Raw genomic sequence first — 16315 nt, 5'->3', positions numbered from 1 at the left:
TGGCCACCAATGAGCTCAACGCGCGGCCCCAGAGCCCACCACAGGCTACAACCAGGCCACACAACCCGGCCACTCGACACTTCGATGAGGCTTGGCTGAGGCTTAGCCCAACGACGTCAACATCGACGACGACCACGCCGCCTCTCGTCGTCCGAAGCTCTGCGCAACAGCTTTGGAACTCTTCTGCTCCGCGCCTCTGTATTTCCGCCAGAAACACCCACAGCCCGCTGCCGCCTCTATTTGGGGACCTGGCTACTCCGTAAAGCTTGGCTGCTCTGCGCAGCCGAACCATCCGCTTTTTATCCCGCAGTCGCCAGTCACGTCACACGGCCGACAACGAGCTTCAGGCGCGAGGCAAACGAGAGCATGTCTACATGACGGGATAGCATCGGGCAAAATTTATTCCATTCTATTCATCCTCCTCTCGCCTCATCACTGCTACAAGAAGCCTTTTGCGCCGCCACCTGATGGTGTTTGTGCGCCGTCATCTATAATGTCCATCCGCATAGCTCTCGACAACCAGCCCGAGTTCTTCACAAACCTCGACCATGTGACGGGACGCATCATCCTCGGGCTCAATCGCTCCGAGCAAGTCGGCAGTATAGTTGTAAAGCTAGAAGGAGAGTCCGTCACTGCTCTACAAGTCCCGAATCCTTATGAAGAGACTGGCCCCAGACCGACAGGTCCGCTGCCTGGTCCTCCCGGCAGCATCGTGAGTGAGAACCACAAGATTTTATACAAGGTCCAGCAGGTTTTCCCCGACGAATACCACTCAAGTTCTTCGAACCCATATGGCGCCTTCCCGCTGCAGCCGGGAGAACACGAGTTCCCCTTCAAGTTCAAGCTACCCATCAACAACGCCTGCAGCGACCCCATGGCCATGTCCAAGATTGGCGGCCTCGCAGGCGTGGGCGGCTTTGGATCCGGGGGCGGGCTATTTGGCATGGGTGGAGTTCGAGTTATGGATGGCACAAAACAGTTGCACCTTCAGCATGTTACGCGGACCCTCCCGCCATCCTTGACGGGGTATCCCATGGAAGCCGAAGTGCGCTACTATATAAAAGTCACGGTCCAACGGCCCGGATTTCTCAAGGAGAACTGGAGATACCAAATCGGATACAAGTTTCTCCCTATCGAGCCTCCCAGGCCAGCACCAACTGGCCAGGAAGCGTTTGCCCGTCGTCCGTTTACCTTTCGGCCACGATCGCCCGGTCCGCAAAGCAAAAAAGAAGAATTCCTTCTTCGCAAAGAAGGGAGACAAGAGCAGCAACGACATCTCGAACAACAATGGTTCCGGTGTCGACTCACCAAACACGGCGCCGGCGCCATCCATCGAGATGTCGGCTCGACTTCCGCACCCCTCGATTCTTACATGCAACCAACCCATTCCTCTGCGGCTAATCGCCAAAAAGCTGGCCAATTGTCCAGAACAAGTCAACCTAATCTCGTTCCAGATGGACCTCATTGGCATTACCGAAGTACGGACATACAACATCTACAACAAAAAGATCAACCGCTGGGTTGTCGTCTCCAGCACCGATCTCCACGTACCCTTGACCTCTGGGCCAGACGCAGAAGTCGGGTCCGAAGTCGTCGTGCCCGATACTTTGTGGAAAGACAGGCCACTCCCCAATACCGTTGCGCCGTCGTTTGTCACCTGCAACTTATCCCGAAGATATGAAGTGGAAATAAAGCTGGGACTATGCTGGGGCAAGGCCAAGTCCAACTTCATCAACAACGCCCCTCAAACAATATTCCTCCCTTTGCACTTTGCAGCGGCAGAAGTCTTCTCGGGCATAACACCACCGCCCGAGCTTGTCAGGGCCGCTAGAAACACTCGACCTGGCCGGGCGACGCTCAATATCCCCCCGCGACTGCCACCAAGACCGGGCAGTTCGGCACCCAGCTCACCGGTTGGTCCGCCGCACACGCAGAACCAGATGCCGAATCCAAACCAGCCCCAAGCGCCGAGACCACAAATGCCACAGCGGCCACCTCAAGATCCATTGTACCCTCCTCAGCTACTGCCTGGGCAAACAGTGCCGCCATACGACGACGCACCGCCAAGCTATGACGAGGCAATAGCCGAGAACTTGTCAGGACCATTTGACGGAATGCAGCCCCGGCCAGCATACAGTGGCGTTACCAACGAGAACGCACCGAGTCAAATGCCTGCGGAGAAGAGATGACGAGGGTGCACATTATGTGATAACGACGGCATCAAAGGATTTTGCAACGGGAGTTTGGGGGTGGGTTTTCTTGGTTCAAGCACAGGCGGGGCAGCCTCATAATAGACGGTCAGGTTGTTACATGAATAAGACACTGTGTCATAGCAGCAGCGTATAATATGAATCCATAATTCAATCAGCATTATGCAACTTGCGTCATTGTAGTCAACAAAATCCCATAATCAGTCGCATCACGGCATGTGCACAAACAAACCATTCACCACAACCAAGCTCCATCCGATGACGTCAGCCCCCTTCGTCAAAACCAACCCACTCCAGCACTCAGCTCACAACCACCGTTCCCAAGCATCCGAAACCCCAAACTCGCAATGCCGAGATGAGCAAATGCGCCCAGCGAAGCGCATCGCTCGCCTTCCTCGGCACGCGTCCCATCCGTCGCCCATTCTCATGCAGCCCCCGCCTCCCGCGCGCGCGAGACCCTCGCATCCGCGACATAGGCCGACAAATCGAGGACGACTACGCCGCCATCCGCCAACACTACGGTCCGTCCTATCCTCCCCGTTCCTATCTCCTCATCCGCAGCAAAAAAAAGGCTGACACCTCCCCCCTCTAGCAACGCCCAAATACCCCATCGTGCTGGCTCACGGCCTCCTCGGCTTCTCAGAGCTGCACGTGCCTCCCTTCCCGCGCATCCACTACTGGCACGGCATCCGCGAGGCGCTCACGGCGCAGGGCGCAACCGTCGTCGCCACCTCCGTCCCGCCGTCGAGCTCCATCGCCGACAGGGCCGCCAGGCTCGCGGATGAGATTGCGCGGTCCGGCGTCGACGCCGCCGCGGGCGTCAACGTCGTCGCCCACAGCATGGGCGGCCTCGACGCGCGCTGGATGATTGCGCGCACCCTCAAGCAGAGCGGTATCCCCGTCAGGGTCGCCTCCCTGACCACGATATCCAGCCCGCACCGCGGCTCGCCGTTTGCCGACTACGTGCTGCGCGCCGAGGCGGGACTCTTGTACCTCCCGCGCGCGTACCGGGTGCTCGAGCGCGCGGGCCTGGAGACGCGCGCCTTTGCGCAGCTCACCACGTCGTACATGCGGGACGAGTTCAACCCGGCCGCCCCCGACGACCCGGCCGTCAGGTACTTCTCGTACGGGGCAGTGGCGGGCCCCGCGCCGCTGCTGAGCCCGTTCCGCGTCCCGGGGAGGATTGTTGGCGAGGCCGAGGGCGCCAACGACGGGCTGGTGAGCGTCCAGAGCGCGCGCTGGGGCGCCTACCAGGGGACGTTGGTGGGCGTCAATCACCTCGACTTGATCAATTGGTCGAACAGGCTGCGGTGGATGGTGAGGGGGTGGATGGGGATGAGGAGGAGGTTCAATGCCGTGGCGTTTTATCTGGACATTGCGGACATGCTGGCCAGAGAGGGATTGTGAGGCTCTGGCAGGAGGAAGGGGAGGATTTTTGGTCAAGAGGGGAACAATGTGAATAGATGGTGAGCACTGGCGTGGGATCGAACAAGCAGCTAGAATGGGGGCTGTTTCTGACGGACAATACTCACGACGGCTCGAGCAAGTTACTTTGTAGAGGTATCAGTATTAGAATATAGAATACAGCAAAGCCTGGCCACGGGCACCCGAAGCACAACAAGCCTCCTTTGCCCCGGGTTTCGTAATCCATCTCTGCCGTCCCGACCACACATGATGCATTATGTACATTAACCGATACACCCGTGTCCAGGTAATTGCACTCGATAAACGTTGAAAAAAAATTCAAGTGGTCGGCTGCAAGTCGTTCGCAGATTGGCGCCAGGGAAGAAAAGGGTCAGGTTGAGCAGGACGACGCTGTTGTCAAAAGTATCCGAAACTCGTCACTGCAATCCCTTGCTTTTTTTTTGTGTGTGTGTACTTGTTCCTCTTCTCCCGCGGCCAGCTTGTCACTTCCGATCCTTCTCGCTCCCCATCCACGCCCCAGCTAGCCATCACCCGCCAGAAAAGGGTGACGCTTAGTACTTAGCCGCGGCGCGCTCCTTGGCCTCCCTACGTCGGGAGATGAGTTTGGCGATCCAGAGAGCAATGAGACCGACGGCAACTAGATCATGTTTGTGTTAGCAAGTCGGAGAGGGCGGCGTTTCTTGGGCTTGCCATGACCATTGCCCTTTAATTCGGGTCGAATCGGGGGAAGGGATGCATACCGACAAAGACAATGCAAAACACCACCATGACACCAGGATTTCTGGCAGCCCAGTTCTTACGCTTGACGAGCATGCTTGTAGCCTCGCGGGCGATGAGAGAAGTGTCAATGGCAGCCATTATGTTGTTTCGGGAGATGGAGTGGAGAGGCGACGAGTGTTGCTCTACTAGGCGACAAAGTAAACGTTAGTAAACAGCGCAGAAATTCGGGGACCACCAATTGAGCCGGCTGGGAGCCCGGAGGGGGGCCCGTCTTTCGAAACGGTCGATGAGCGGTGAAATCAATTGATTGTATTTGGCGATGCGCAACTGGACTCTGTGCGATGGCGTCTCTCTTGAGGGTGATTGTTGGATGCGGCAGGGCGGCCAATTTGGAATTCTGGTGCTTTGGAGCATCCAAGCTCCTCCGATCGCATCGGCTGTGTCGGCAGGTGCAGCAGCTCGAACGTGACGGCTACAGCCAGCCACACGAGGGTCCAGAGGCACAGCAACAACGTCCAAAAACAATCAATGATGCACGGCCCAGAGACAATCGACGGACCATTGGCGCCAGCAGCTGGCTCATTCTTGTGATTCATTTACTCACCTGTACTGGCCGTGAGAGAGGATGGAGGTGGAAGAAAGAATTAGCTCGAGTCGCGCGGGTGGACTGGGCCATGATTTTGTTGATCGGTCTTGAGGCACTAGAGTCCGTGGGAAAAGTGGGGATGCACGTCACGGGCCAACCGGGGGCCGGGCATTCTGGGCAACACTGGAACTGGAAACTTGTCCAGCATACCCGAGTCGAACTAGTCTCTGGTCTCCGGCCTACCACGATCAACGTACTATTTTGCATGCGCCGAGCAGAATGCCGTGCTTGGCAAACATGAGCTCAGTCAGTCGGTCAAAAAGGAGCCCTTTGGAGAAGAATGAACCGCAGTCAATTGGGTCCGCTGACTGCCCGTTGGGTTCCAGACAGCCGAATTCACCTCTGCCAGTTCTCGACATGAGCAAGGAAACGTCACGGGCACGACGCAGGCATTAAAGAAAAAAACGCCGCAGCAAATTCCGAAATTCGCTCTAGCGGGCCGGGAAGCGACTGAAGGTCGGTGCGAATGGACTTATTACAAGAGCCTCAAGGGCAGCCGCAAGATACCTGGTAGCTCTGCATGGCATGCAGCACCTCTGCTAATAAGTACCTAGGTAGTAGGTACCCTGATCATGGGCAGGTCGGAACACGGCAGTGGGCTGGCCAAACAAGAGCTCAGGGAAAAAATGACCTCTTGCTACTCCGTACAGACGACGACGATAACTTGTGGCTCCCATGTGGTGGATCCATGGCTCTGCTGGGGACAGGCGACGGGATTTGCCTGCGCGAATTTTGAACCACATCCAACGTCGGGTGTTTTGACGCTAGCTAGTGCTTTTCTACGATTCCTCTTCTAGCTCCCTGGGTAAGGACTAGGCCAGTTTGATATCCAGAAGGAGAAGATTGGCTGGGGGGATCATGGGGCTGCGTGATTATGTCTGCCCAGCAGGACAGTCAATAGAACCACTCTGAGCGACCAGTGGCGGCTCGCGCACCACCACGACCGGAGAAGACGGCGAGCATGGGGGTTGCCGCCGTTGAGTCGGGAGACGAACCAGGATTTTCAAGTTTTTGGGGCTCATATATATGGACGTGGCAAATGACCACGTCTCTGGTGAAAAGGCGGTCGTGCAATAAATATGTCTGTCATCGGCCCTCCGAGTAATGAACGCGTGAGTGAGTTGGAATGAGGCGACACGGGTGCTATCTGTATTCTGTAGTCAAACCAAGAGCTCAAGTTAGGAGGGTGCTCGGTAACTGCTTTGTGCCCATAGGGGTACCATGGGTGTTGAGAACAGACGCGCCGCTATGTCTCAGCCTTTACCGAGTACCATGCATTGTGTTTGGACATGAAGATATGCACAAACATTACGGAGTACAGAGCATGGCCTAGTTGGCTCGAGTTTCTTGGCTCGTTTGGCCATAAGAGACTCTGGGAATAGCAATATCAACCTAGAAACGTGAGCAGAGAGGCATTAAACAAAGGACATGGGACAAGCCTCGATGGCTGTTCCCCAGAAAATACTCTGCCCGTACTCCGTTCTTGGCTACAGCCTGCGAACCAAGCTCATTGACGGCGCAACACTCCAGCTAGTACGCCTGGCAAGTCCTCGGCATCGACTCAACAAACAAAGTCATGTCGCAACTGCAAACTGCCATCATGTGAAACAGAGCCCCGTGGAGGTCATGGCTGGCTACAACACTGGATGCTCAAAGGCTTGAGCTGATCTCATACACTACCCATTGCGCGTTTCGTGAAAGAGCCGGGCTCTGTTGAGACCTGGACTGATGTGGTGGTGGACGGCGTCGGCGGCAAAACTCTGCATGGCTGTCATGGCTGACACGGCTATCACGGCCTGGAAGATCCAGAAGACCAAGCTTCTTCCGGAGAAGGCAAGTTCTGCCATTATTGCTGCTGGCTCTCCTTCTCCGGACCAGAACGCCAATTCGCCAAAACAACCTGGTGATGGCTTTCAACAGAGCTCCACCGAGTGGCCCCGGGACGGCCGAATCCATAGAAACGCCAGAAAGAAAATTGGGGGGGCTCCGTTTCGTCCGCGGGCCCATGCCCCCAAGTCCATGATTTGTTTTGGTCTTTGGCCCTGCGTAATTATCGTGGAAGGCTCGGACACACCATCGGCGTTTGGATGTCGCCATCAACTTCGCGCTCCGGCCGACAGTCTCAGTTCTGAGGTACCAAGGTACTTGTGTGTGCCTTGCTCTTGCCCATTTTAGTTCCCGATAACTAGTAGTTGCCAGCCTTGGGGCGCATTAGCAATGACCTCATAATTACCCGCAACCTCGCAGGTCCAACCGTTGTCGGCCGGCAATATATCAATCAAACCCAGCATTCGAACTTCAAGCAACAGCCAAGTGTGTACGGAGTATTCAGTCATTGTCACCATGCGCCGCTGCCCAGGTTCCCTCCCACCACGACGATAAATTCCCTACATTCCAAATCCCAATGGCAGTTTACATTCAATCAAACTTGACAGCTAGGCTGACGACAGCATGTCAAAACTCCAAAATGGCGACGTGCATTCTCCGATGGAGATGGTTAAATAAATTTAATTACTGGCTCACTTAGCCCGCCTTCAAACAATGAGAAACGATAGCCACGAGAAAATTTTTTGGCATCCATTCCACTCGAACTCACAAACCGCAATTCATCACTCGGCCGAAAAGACACAAGTCATCGACAGTACAAATATACAGTGCCATACAAAGCACACTGTACGTCGGCCATTCGTCTTGCGCCGACCGGTCACAAGGTGAGGAGAATGCAAGTGACGTAGCAGAAGCAGCACCCTTAATACACCAGAAATCGTAGTGAATTTTTGCATCGACGCACTGATACTTTTTGCTGTCTGCGTGCCGTCCTTTGTATTGAACTTTGTTGAACTTAACCGCGAGAGCCTCCCGTCGTGCCATTCGAATGGCGTCGTGGCTGGCCCATCTGCGTCGTGTGAACGCTCACAATGGTCTCGACCTTTCGACGCGCGCCGCTAGCCGAGATCTCAGGATCCCTTGGTGATCTCGGCACTCTCTTGCCACTCATGATTGCTTTGGCAGTGCAAGGATCGGTGCATTTGGGCTCGACGCTGGTGTTTTCGGGGGCATTTAATATCATCACTGGCGTTGCGTATGGCATCCCTCTACCAGTTCAACCCATGAAGGTACAGTTATCGCTACCCCACCAACAATTTCACATCATACGTGAATACGACTAAATTTCTCCCCACTGCAGGCTATTGCTTCAGCAGCCATTTCCAGTGGAGAAGATGCACCAATGGAAGCTGTAGTCGCGGCAGGCCAGTGGGTGGGAGCTGCCGTGCTGGTCATGAGCGTCACAGGTCTTCTGCGATGGGCCGTATCCGTTGTTCCGATTCCCCGTTGTCAAAGGCATCCAACTAGGAGCCGGCTTGTCTCTCATCATCGGTGCCGGTACCTCGCTTCTCCAACCACTACACTGGATATATCCTGTTCTGGACAATAGAATCTGGGCATTATTCGCATTTCTTGTCCTCATTGTCACCCAGCGCCTCCCCAGGTTTCCCTACGCCTTCGCCTTCTTCATCTTGGCCATCGTCTTTGCCATAGTTACAGTCCTCACTACTCATCATCGACTGCCCTCGTTCCATGTCTGGCATCCCCATTTGATCCTGCCAAGATGGATTGGTCCACACGGCGATGCCCCAGCCCTTTGGATGGCAATTGGACAGCTTCCGCTAACGACTCTCAACTCCGTCATTGCCGTCAACCGCCCTCGCGGCTGATTTATTGCCCGACCTTCCTACTCCATCGGTGACGTCTGTCGGTATGAGCGTGGCATGTATGAATCTCACGGGGACTTGGTTCGGGGGCGATGCCCGTTTGTCATGGCGCGGGTGGTCTAGCGGCTCAATATCGATTCGGTGCCCGATCCGGTGCGAGCATCATCTTCCTGGGGATTGTCAAAATGGTTCTCGGACTCGTCTTTGGCGAGACACTGATTGATCTGCTGAAATCATACCCAAAAAGCATTCTTGGGATCATGGTGCTCGCCGCTGGGTTAGAATTGGCCAAGGTAGGTCATTCGCTTAACAAGGGAGCCCCCGATTTATGGGAGAACGCAGCCAGTGATTCTTTTGCTGGCCGTGTCGGCAGGATCCATCGAGACTTGGGCGATGAAGAAACGACTGGAGCGATGGACCGTCATGTTAATGACCACAGCAGGCATTTTGGCTTTTAAGAATGATGCGGTAGGCTTTGTAGCTGGCATGCTGTGTCACTGGGCTTATAAAGGATCAGAATGGTTCAACAAAAGGAATAGGAACCGTTTGCTTAGAGGAGAGAGAGCTCCTTTGCTCAGTTCATGATTCTGTACGTCTAGCCACATTACATCCCATATTTATTTGCTCTGCACATGATGCGCGTTACACCCTCCGCCCGCCTTCATCATCCCAATCATTTTGAAAAGATGTCCCTTCGCTAATCACGACCGGCCAAGCACTCAAGCCTTTGGAGAGTCGTAATGCGACCAATGTTCCTCTCTGACCCTCCTCAAAAACCTCTCAATAAGCACAAAAAGTCCAATGGCCACGCCTAGACAAGAACCCTCCACAATGGCGGTAATCTTTGCCGTCGGACTCCAAACCCCGTTCTGCTGCGAATAGACCCCCACCATGGTCGATACAAGACCGGCAAAACAGTTGGCAGTGCCGGGAATGAGCAATTTGGTCTGCAGCCAGACATAGTTATCCAAATGCTTGGAAGCGAGGAAGGCCATGCCGGCGACGGATGTTGCGCACGCAATGGCACCGATGACCAACAATGGGATGTTCTTGACGGACTTGACAATCATGCCGGCGGCTTGGTTCTCTAAGCTGTTGGAGTGGTTGTTCTCGACGGATTTTCGGATCGAGGTAAAGGTTCCCGGGAAAGAACAAGAAGCCGCCGAGGAGGAGCCAGACGAACAAGGCGGCGAGGGCGTTGTGCAAGAAGGGTATGTCGTCCATTCCCAGGAGCATTTGGACATAGCGGGAATGCATCGTGTTGCTGCGTTGGCGCTGCAAGCGCTTGGCTTCCGAGTCGCGTTTAAAGCAGAGCATGTTGACGGGTTGTCGATAATGTACACGGAAATAAGTTGCTGGATTAAATCAATAGATGGCACAGCCGGAAGAAAAGAAGACGAAAAAGAGAAGATGTGCCCGCGATATTAAGGACCGTATGAATCACACGCACAAGACAATGACAAAGGAAAAAAAAACATGTTTTGCTGAACACTTCATCAATTCTTACGGGGTGGGAGGGCATGAGCGCTTTATCTACGCGTATTCTTTCAGGTAAGATGCATCTCCTCGACTCACAAGGCGCTTAGTGATGCGGCTTGGAGTCATATTGGCCGTTTGGGTTATACCACGATTGTCACAGTAAGCGCTGGGGGATGCGAGGTTGGGTAAAGGACGTTGGCGAGGAAGCAGAATGGATTGGCTGGGAGGTCTCGATGTTCGGCGGCCGCAGACGGGTAGATCGGCGAATCAGGAACTGAGGTGGGCTTGATGAAGGCCCTTTTTGGGTCATTGACGAGGTCGACGACTCCTTTGGCGACTGGACGGCGTTTCAGCATCTTTTTGTGTTTACAAGGCGTCCGGCGTGGATTGCCCCCCCTTTTTTTTTAAGAAGACGGTCAACCCTGGTCTAGGAGTAGCCGCGGCCGTGCGGTATAGATATCTTTGTATCTCCCTGGTGGTTGGTGGAAGGTGCCTTTGACATCGACCTGACGGAACCGACGGCGACACAAACGGGTGTGTTCAGAGTATACCAGACCTTGTATGTACTTGACAATAGCTGGGCCCGTGACTTTATTTTTCGGCACGTGCGCTTGATGCGCGGTGCCGGATAATGAAGAGAAGCAGAGATGAACAACAGGCAGATTCTGGGCTCCTTCCTTCAATGCTCGCAATTCAATCATGAACAACCAGGCAGGAGCAAGACCGCACGCAAGTTCAGAACACACAAGGCAACAAAAAGGTGGGTCACGGACGGCAGACTTGGTGAGGAGACAAACAAGCACCCAATCACAGCACGCCTTCCCGCCTAGTGGGTGAACAGGAAGGAAGGGAAGGCCGCTCCTGCCATGCTGCCAAACATGCCACTACTACGGAGAGACAGCCGCTGCGGAGAGTTCATTGGGTCACGCTGCCAACCGCCTCCAGTTGATTAATTTTGCCCGAGACGTCAATCAACAACACCATCCACCACCGCGACCAACCCCGTCATCGCATACAGCTCTGCACAACCGCAACCGCCGGTCCTCTCAACGAGGCGAAGGAGCTGTCAGTCGAGCAGCGATGACTTCGTCTAGCGACGGCCGCAATGGCCCCGAGCAACCGCTGGATACGGACGCTTCCGCTTCCATGTCCGCAGTTGCGATCGTGACCGCGCCTGATGCCCTCGGCGAAACCACAACGACTGCGACTTCTGTCATCCCCGCGGCCGACGAGGCAACTCCTCAGGAGGCAGCTACTGCTACTGCTGCCACCACCACAGACGATTCCGCGCAGCCGGCCAAGGACCCCGTGTCGCCTTCAACCCCGAAGCGCAATGGTGACGCGACCAGCGCCACTGCACCACAAACCACCCCCGGGCCTGCCTTGGAAACCCCGATAAAAAACCCTCGCAACACTACCTTCGACCGGCCTGTGCCAGATGCTCCAAAGGATGCTGATGAGGACACTGAGATGTCTGGCCAAGCTCAAATCCAAGCAGAGTCTTCGCAGCAGCAAGAGCCGCAACCTCGATCTGAATCTCAACCTCAACCTCAACCTCAACCTCAACCGCAGCAGGAGCAGCAGCCTCCTCCTCCTCCTCCTCCTCCAAACGTGGCCAGTGTTGCTACTAGCGAACAGTTTCCTCCCTCTACACCCTTTACTCCCGCACAGATGGCGAATCTCGACCAGCATGCCTACATGATGATGGCTCTTGCGTCCATGTCTGGAGCCCAGAATGCCTTGTCTCCGCCGCCCACAGTTACGCCATCCCAGGTCACACTTCCGAATCTTCTCGATGCCGAAATGAACGGCACTGGGGCAGCGAGTGCTTTGCGCCAGGCCAACGCAGAAAAGGGTCTCGAGTCCTTTGCCCGCATCGAATTCGCAGACAGTGTCTTTCAGATGACAACCTATGCCGTGATTATTGGTCGTGACCAGCGAGCCTTGGAACAAGCACGGCGTGACGAGAAACGGGCAGACGAACACCAGCGCAGGGTAAAGGAAAATGCAAGCAAAGGTCTGCCGCCGCCATCACCCATTCGCCACGACCGAAGCAAGTTCAGTAAATCCTATGTCAGTGAGGAAGGTGGAATGCTGGGTCCAGAGTCTGATAGTGAGGGGAGTGGACGGCCGCCCAAGCGACGGAAAACGAGCACCAACGGGTCTTCACAGCCGGAAAATGAGGAATCGCAGGAGAACATCATCTCAAATCGCCAATATGTGTCACATACCCCTGGTGCGGCGGCTGTCGATCTAAGCTCCCTTCGGCCATCGCCTTACCACGTTCCGTTTATCGGCATTCACTCCCCGGGCCCAAACATTGCCGGCAAGACCAAAGCTATTTCTAGGGAGCATCTCAAGATTGCTTACAATCAGCAAGAGGGTGTTTTCGAGGCACATCCTCTACACAAGAATGGCTTCTTTTGCGAAGACGTACACTACAAGAGCGACAAGGTCGTGTTAAAATGTGGTGACCGGCTGCAGATCAAGGACGTTGACTTTCGGTTCATCATCAATGGCGTTGAGAAGGGACGAACTGGCGCAGAAGAGTATGTCGAGGAGGAGCCAGTGCCTAAGAAACGGCAGTCTCATGGCGGAAAGGAAATGAGCTTTGACTTTGAGCAATCACACGGTAATGGGGAGGTTCAGGATACTAGCGACGAACTGTCTGATGTCGAGATTAGCCCTCCGGCAATGTCTGAGGGGGAAGAAGGCGAAGATGAGGGCGATGGCGAAGAGGGCGAGGAAGGCGAGGAAGGCGAGGAAGGCGAAGAGGGTGACGGCGTCGAGCCAGGAGATGACTCTGAACTGAAGAATGAGTCGACCGCGGAGCCCGATCTCGCACTACTACAGATACCCAAGAAGCGAGGGCCTGGAAGACCGCCTAAGAATGGCATCATGTCGAAACGAAACGAGAACAACGCCTACTCAGGAAGCAGCAGCAGGAGATGGCAAAGAAGACTCTTCCGCAAGCCCCTCCCGTCGAGCCACCAATCAAGCGCAAGGTTGGTCGACCAAGGAAGCACCCTTTGCCAGAAGATGGTGGCGAACGTCCAGAGAAACGCAAGTACAAACCGCGTAAACCCAAGGAAGAGTGCGGCGAAGGCTCAGATGCGGAGAGAAGAGCAAAGGAGAAGAAGGAGAAGAAGGCTCGACCCAAGTCGCCTCCCCTGGAGCTCAAGATTGAGGACTACACAGACGAGCAGCTCCAGAAGCCGAACAAGAATTACGGTGTCCTCATTGATGAGACTCTAACAGCCGCCGGTCCGGATGGCCTGACCTTGAAGCAGATTTACAAGAGGATATGTCAGAGATATCCCTGGTTCTACTTTCATACAGAGACAAAGGGCTGGGAGAGCAGCGTCAGACATAATCTTATTGGCAACGAAGCATTCAAGAAGGATGAGACAACCAACCTGTGGTCACGGGTCCCGGGCGTTGAGCTGGACGCAGGAAAGAAGCGCAAGGCCTCGTCCCCCGATAGAGTCCTGGCAGCTCAGGGATATGGACCTTATTCCTATCCTTACAACGCCGCTCAGCATATGCCTCCGGGAACCGCTACTGGCTATCCTCCGGGCCAAGCGCCCCCAGGGTACCAGGTCCCAGGATACCCAGCTCAGCCTGGCCAGGTACCTCGCCCTATGCAACCATACCCAGCCGCACCAGCCCAACCGGGCCGCCCAATACCCTGCCAGCACCAGTGGCTGCACAAGCAGTTGCTCCAACACAGTTGCCCGGATATGGACCTCCGCCCGCGCCGGCGAGGGCACAGCCTGGTGGTGCTCAGCCAGGAGCATATAGTTCTCCTTATGCGTCAAGACCGCCTCCGCCCCCGTCGAGCGCCCCAGTCAAGACGGAACCAGGTCGAGCACAGCCCGGTGCGGTAGCAGCCGCGCCGGCGCAATTACCCCGACAAGTTACACCAGCTGCTGCGGCGGCTGCCATTGGTGGCAAAGCCGCACCCAGCCCGGCGGCTCCTCAACAAACGCCCACTCCAGGTAGTCGCCCAGCGGCAACGCCGCCTACCACTGGGCCTCCAAGATCCGTCATTGATCCTCGACTCCTAGCGGCTGTAGTCGGACTCAAGAATGGGCTTGTCGAGAACCTGAAGAAGGCGCGCAACCCCAAGGCTGAGGCAATCGTCATGTCCGCCTTGAATCGGTGTCTTGGTCTGAAGAAGGAAGCGACGGAAAACGACAAGATGGAGGCCATCTGCATCAGGGGCATTCATCAAATGATTGATGGCTTCAACAAGAAGAGTCCGGCGTCAGGAGGGTCCACATCAACGGAAAGGCCGCCCATCCTCGATCCGAAGGTGCTCACCTCGTTGAACGGGTTCAAAGAGGTGTCCATCAGGGCCATCAAGAATCGACTGGGAGAAGCCCGCGCCGAGGTAGTGGCGCTTTCCGCCATCGACCGCGTCCTCGGCCTCGCTGACGCAAGCATCGTCCCCCCGAGCGGTGACGGCGAGTCGGCAGCAGCATCGAGCCTCAACCTCGAAGGCGTGGAGCAGCATCTGATGTCGTCTATCCGCCAGCTTCTCATAGGCATGAACCAGAAGATCAGGGAAGCGTAGAATTCTACTTGCAAGGTTCTCTTTTCTTTTTCTTTTTTTCTTTTTTGTTGAAACCAACAAGTGCCGCCTGTGGCTTGTTTACGGCGTTGGGAATTCAAAGCATGGTGTTGGGAAATAAAAGGTCACGATGACTGTTTACACGAGACAACGACCCCAATTGTGTAATTTTCCTTGTCTGCAGGGTCGGCTTGTGGCCTTGCGGGCATGTTGATCTGTGCCTTGGTAGCGTGGCGGCGTAGTTGAATATAGTATTTACCGTGTGTGCTGGTCCCGTGGTGTTGTGTGCTTAGTGTCTGGGTAGGGCTGCCTTGACTCCTGGATGCGCGGTAGTCTGGTATGTGTCGTGACCAGACGGTTGTGGTTGCTGGATTGCGGCCGGTTAGTATACCATGGACGTCTGGTTTGCGCATACCCGTGGGTATATTATATGCTCACGGGTACAGGGTACAGGGTATGGAGTACTTGGATTGAATCATGTTTATCAACAAAGCTATTCCCAGCCGTGGGCCGTGACAGTCAAATGCTTGTAGTTAGAATCTACATGGTCCCCGACATCTGGACTCAATGGTCTGCCACATGCTCGAAATAGGACCGGCCTCGCATTCCAAACTAGCCCCAGCCCGACATCGACCCCTGGCAGCAGACGTGCCTTTCTACGCCAGCCAGTGCAGTCAGAAGGACCTTGACAGAAGGGCCGCAGGGCCAGGGTAACTCCACTGAATTTACACCCCTATGCAGACAAGCAGACGGGACACCACATAGCATTCACAATGCACGAGTCGAATGGACCTCGAGATGAAGCAAAATGTAAGCTCGTCGCAGTAAAAATTGCACCCACGTAAATTGGCCATGTACCATACGCCTTCGAGCCTCATCATTAATTCTTTACCGTGACATTCCATAACGCTCATACCATCTAGTGAAATATAAAGTTAAAGGGAGGATATAAAAAAATAAAAGGGGCCAGAATCGAAAAAATAAGATAAAGACACAATAAAGAAAATGTACATGATGACGTTTCCATTCCGTCGTAGCTTTATCAAGACCTAGTATGAGAGAATGTTTTTACCTCCTCTTGCGACAGAGCACAGCCTATGCGCTCTGGGGCGGAGCTTCGACTTCGGTTGGTGCGTTGGCTTCGACATTGACAGAGACGCCAGCGAGTTTATCCATCCCCGACACGCCGCTGTCGGACTCACCAAAGATGCCCAGGCTGTTGGAGGGTTTGGTGCCTTCGGGCTTGGACTCGTCCTCGACGGCTTCTTCCAGGTTCATTAGGGCTGGGGGCCGGTGCCGCATTTGCTTGGCTTTGGTGAGCGAAATCGTCTTTTGCTGGTACGTTGTTGTGATGGGCTGCGCGTGTCGTCTCTGTCAATGGTGGCCTTCATCAACGCGCGCCATCCAGAGACGGCCTGCTTGGATGTTGGGCACGGCGAAATAGTGCACTGTGGTCTTGGTGAAGTTGACTGCCCTCGAGAGGCCAGCTCGAGGCGGCATGAGCTGAAGATGAAGACTGACTCGTTACCCTTGTCAAAGTCGTTGCCCG

General features: G+C 55.0%; 7 protein-coding genes across 7 annotated transcripts; 4 read left to right on the top strand and 3 right to left on the bottom strand.

Annotated features, from left to right (window-relative positions):
- Nucleotides 1-493: 493 nt before the first annotated feature.
- Nucleotides 494-2189, top strand: J3458_002634 (uncharacterized protein; the record flags this gene model as incomplete). Its single annotated transcript, XM_066117271.1, is given in 2 exon segments — nucleotides 494-1045; nucleotides 1065-2189. 2 exon segments carry the CDS (start codon nucleotides 494-496, stop codon nucleotides 2187-2189), a joined length of 1677 nt encoding a protein of 558 aa, XP_065977054.1.
- A 178-nt stretch (nucleotides 2190-2367) lies between these two features.
- On the top strand, nucleotides 2368-3759 carry TGL2_1 (lipase 2). Its single transcript, XM_007815059.2, has 2 exons — nucleotides 2368-2731; nucleotides 2803-3759. Exons 1-2 carry the CDS (start codon nucleotides 2566-2568, stop codon nucleotides 3615-3617), a joined length of 981 nt encoding a protein of 326 aa, XP_007813250.2. The 5' UTR covers nucleotides 2368-2565; the 3' UTR covers nucleotides 3618-3759.
- A 427-nt stretch (nucleotides 3760-4186) lies between these two features.
- Nucleotides 4187-4493, bottom strand: J3458_002632 (uncharacterized protein; the record flags this gene model as incomplete). The annotated part of the gene is made up of 2 exons (XM_007815058.1): nucleotides 4187-4272; nucleotides 4376-4493. The coding sequence occupies 2 exons, from the start codon at nucleotides 4491-4493 to the stop codon at nucleotides 4187-4189; spliced, it is 204 nt and encodes a 67-aa protein (XP_007813249.1).
- Nucleotides 4494-7919: 3426 nt separating this feature from the next.
- On the top strand, nucleotides 7920-8437 carry J3458_002631 (uncharacterized protein; the record flags this gene model as incomplete). Its single annotated transcript, XM_066117270.1, has 2 exons — nucleotides 7920-8117; nucleotides 8189-8437. 2 exons carry the CDS (start codon nucleotides 7920-7922, stop codon nucleotides 8435-8437), a joined length of 447 nt encoding a protein of 148 aa, XP_065977053.1.
- A 996-nt stretch (nucleotides 8438-9433) lies between these two features.
- J3458_002630 (uncharacterized protein) lies at nucleotides 9434-9958 on the bottom strand (the record flags this gene model as incomplete). The annotated part of the gene is made up of 1 exon (XM_066117269.1): nucleotides 9434-9958. One exon carries the CDS (start codon nucleotides 9956-9958, stop codon nucleotides 9434-9436), a length of 525 nt encoding a protein of 174 aa, XP_065977052.1.
- A 1230-nt stretch (nucleotides 9959-11188) lies between these two features.
- Nucleotides 11189-14769, top strand: J3458_002629 (uncharacterized protein; the record flags this gene model as incomplete). The annotated part of the gene is made up of 3 exons (XM_066117268.1): nucleotides 11189-13198; nucleotides 13318-13785; nucleotides 13851-14769. The coding sequence occupies exons 1-3, from the start codon at nucleotides 11274-11276 to the stop codon at nucleotides 14767-14769; spliced, it is 3312 nt and encodes a 1103-aa protein (XP_065977051.1). The 5' UTR covers nucleotides 11189-11273.
- A 1092-nt stretch (nucleotides 14770-15861) lies between these two features.
- Nucleotides 15862-16044, bottom strand: J3458_002628 (uncharacterized protein; the record flags this gene model as incomplete). The annotated part of the gene is made up of 1 exon (XM_066117267.1): nucleotides 15862-16044. One exon carries the CDS (start codon nucleotides 16042-16044, stop codon nucleotides 15862-15864), a length of 183 nt encoding a protein of 60 aa, XP_065977050.1.
- Nucleotides 16045-16315: the final 271 nt, after the last annotated feature.

The sequence above is a fragment of the Metarhizium acridum genome (assembly GCF_019434415.1).
Source record: "Metarhizium acridum strain ARSEF 324 chromosome Unknown scaffold_13, whole genome shotgun sequence".
In the NCBI taxonomy this organism is placed as follows: Eukaryota; Fungi; Ascomycota; class Sordariomycetes; order Hypocreales; family Clavicipitaceae; genus Metarhizium; species Metarhizium acridum.
Note: the sequence above shows the minus strand (reverse complement) of the source record. Positions and strands in the feature narration are given on the sequence as shown.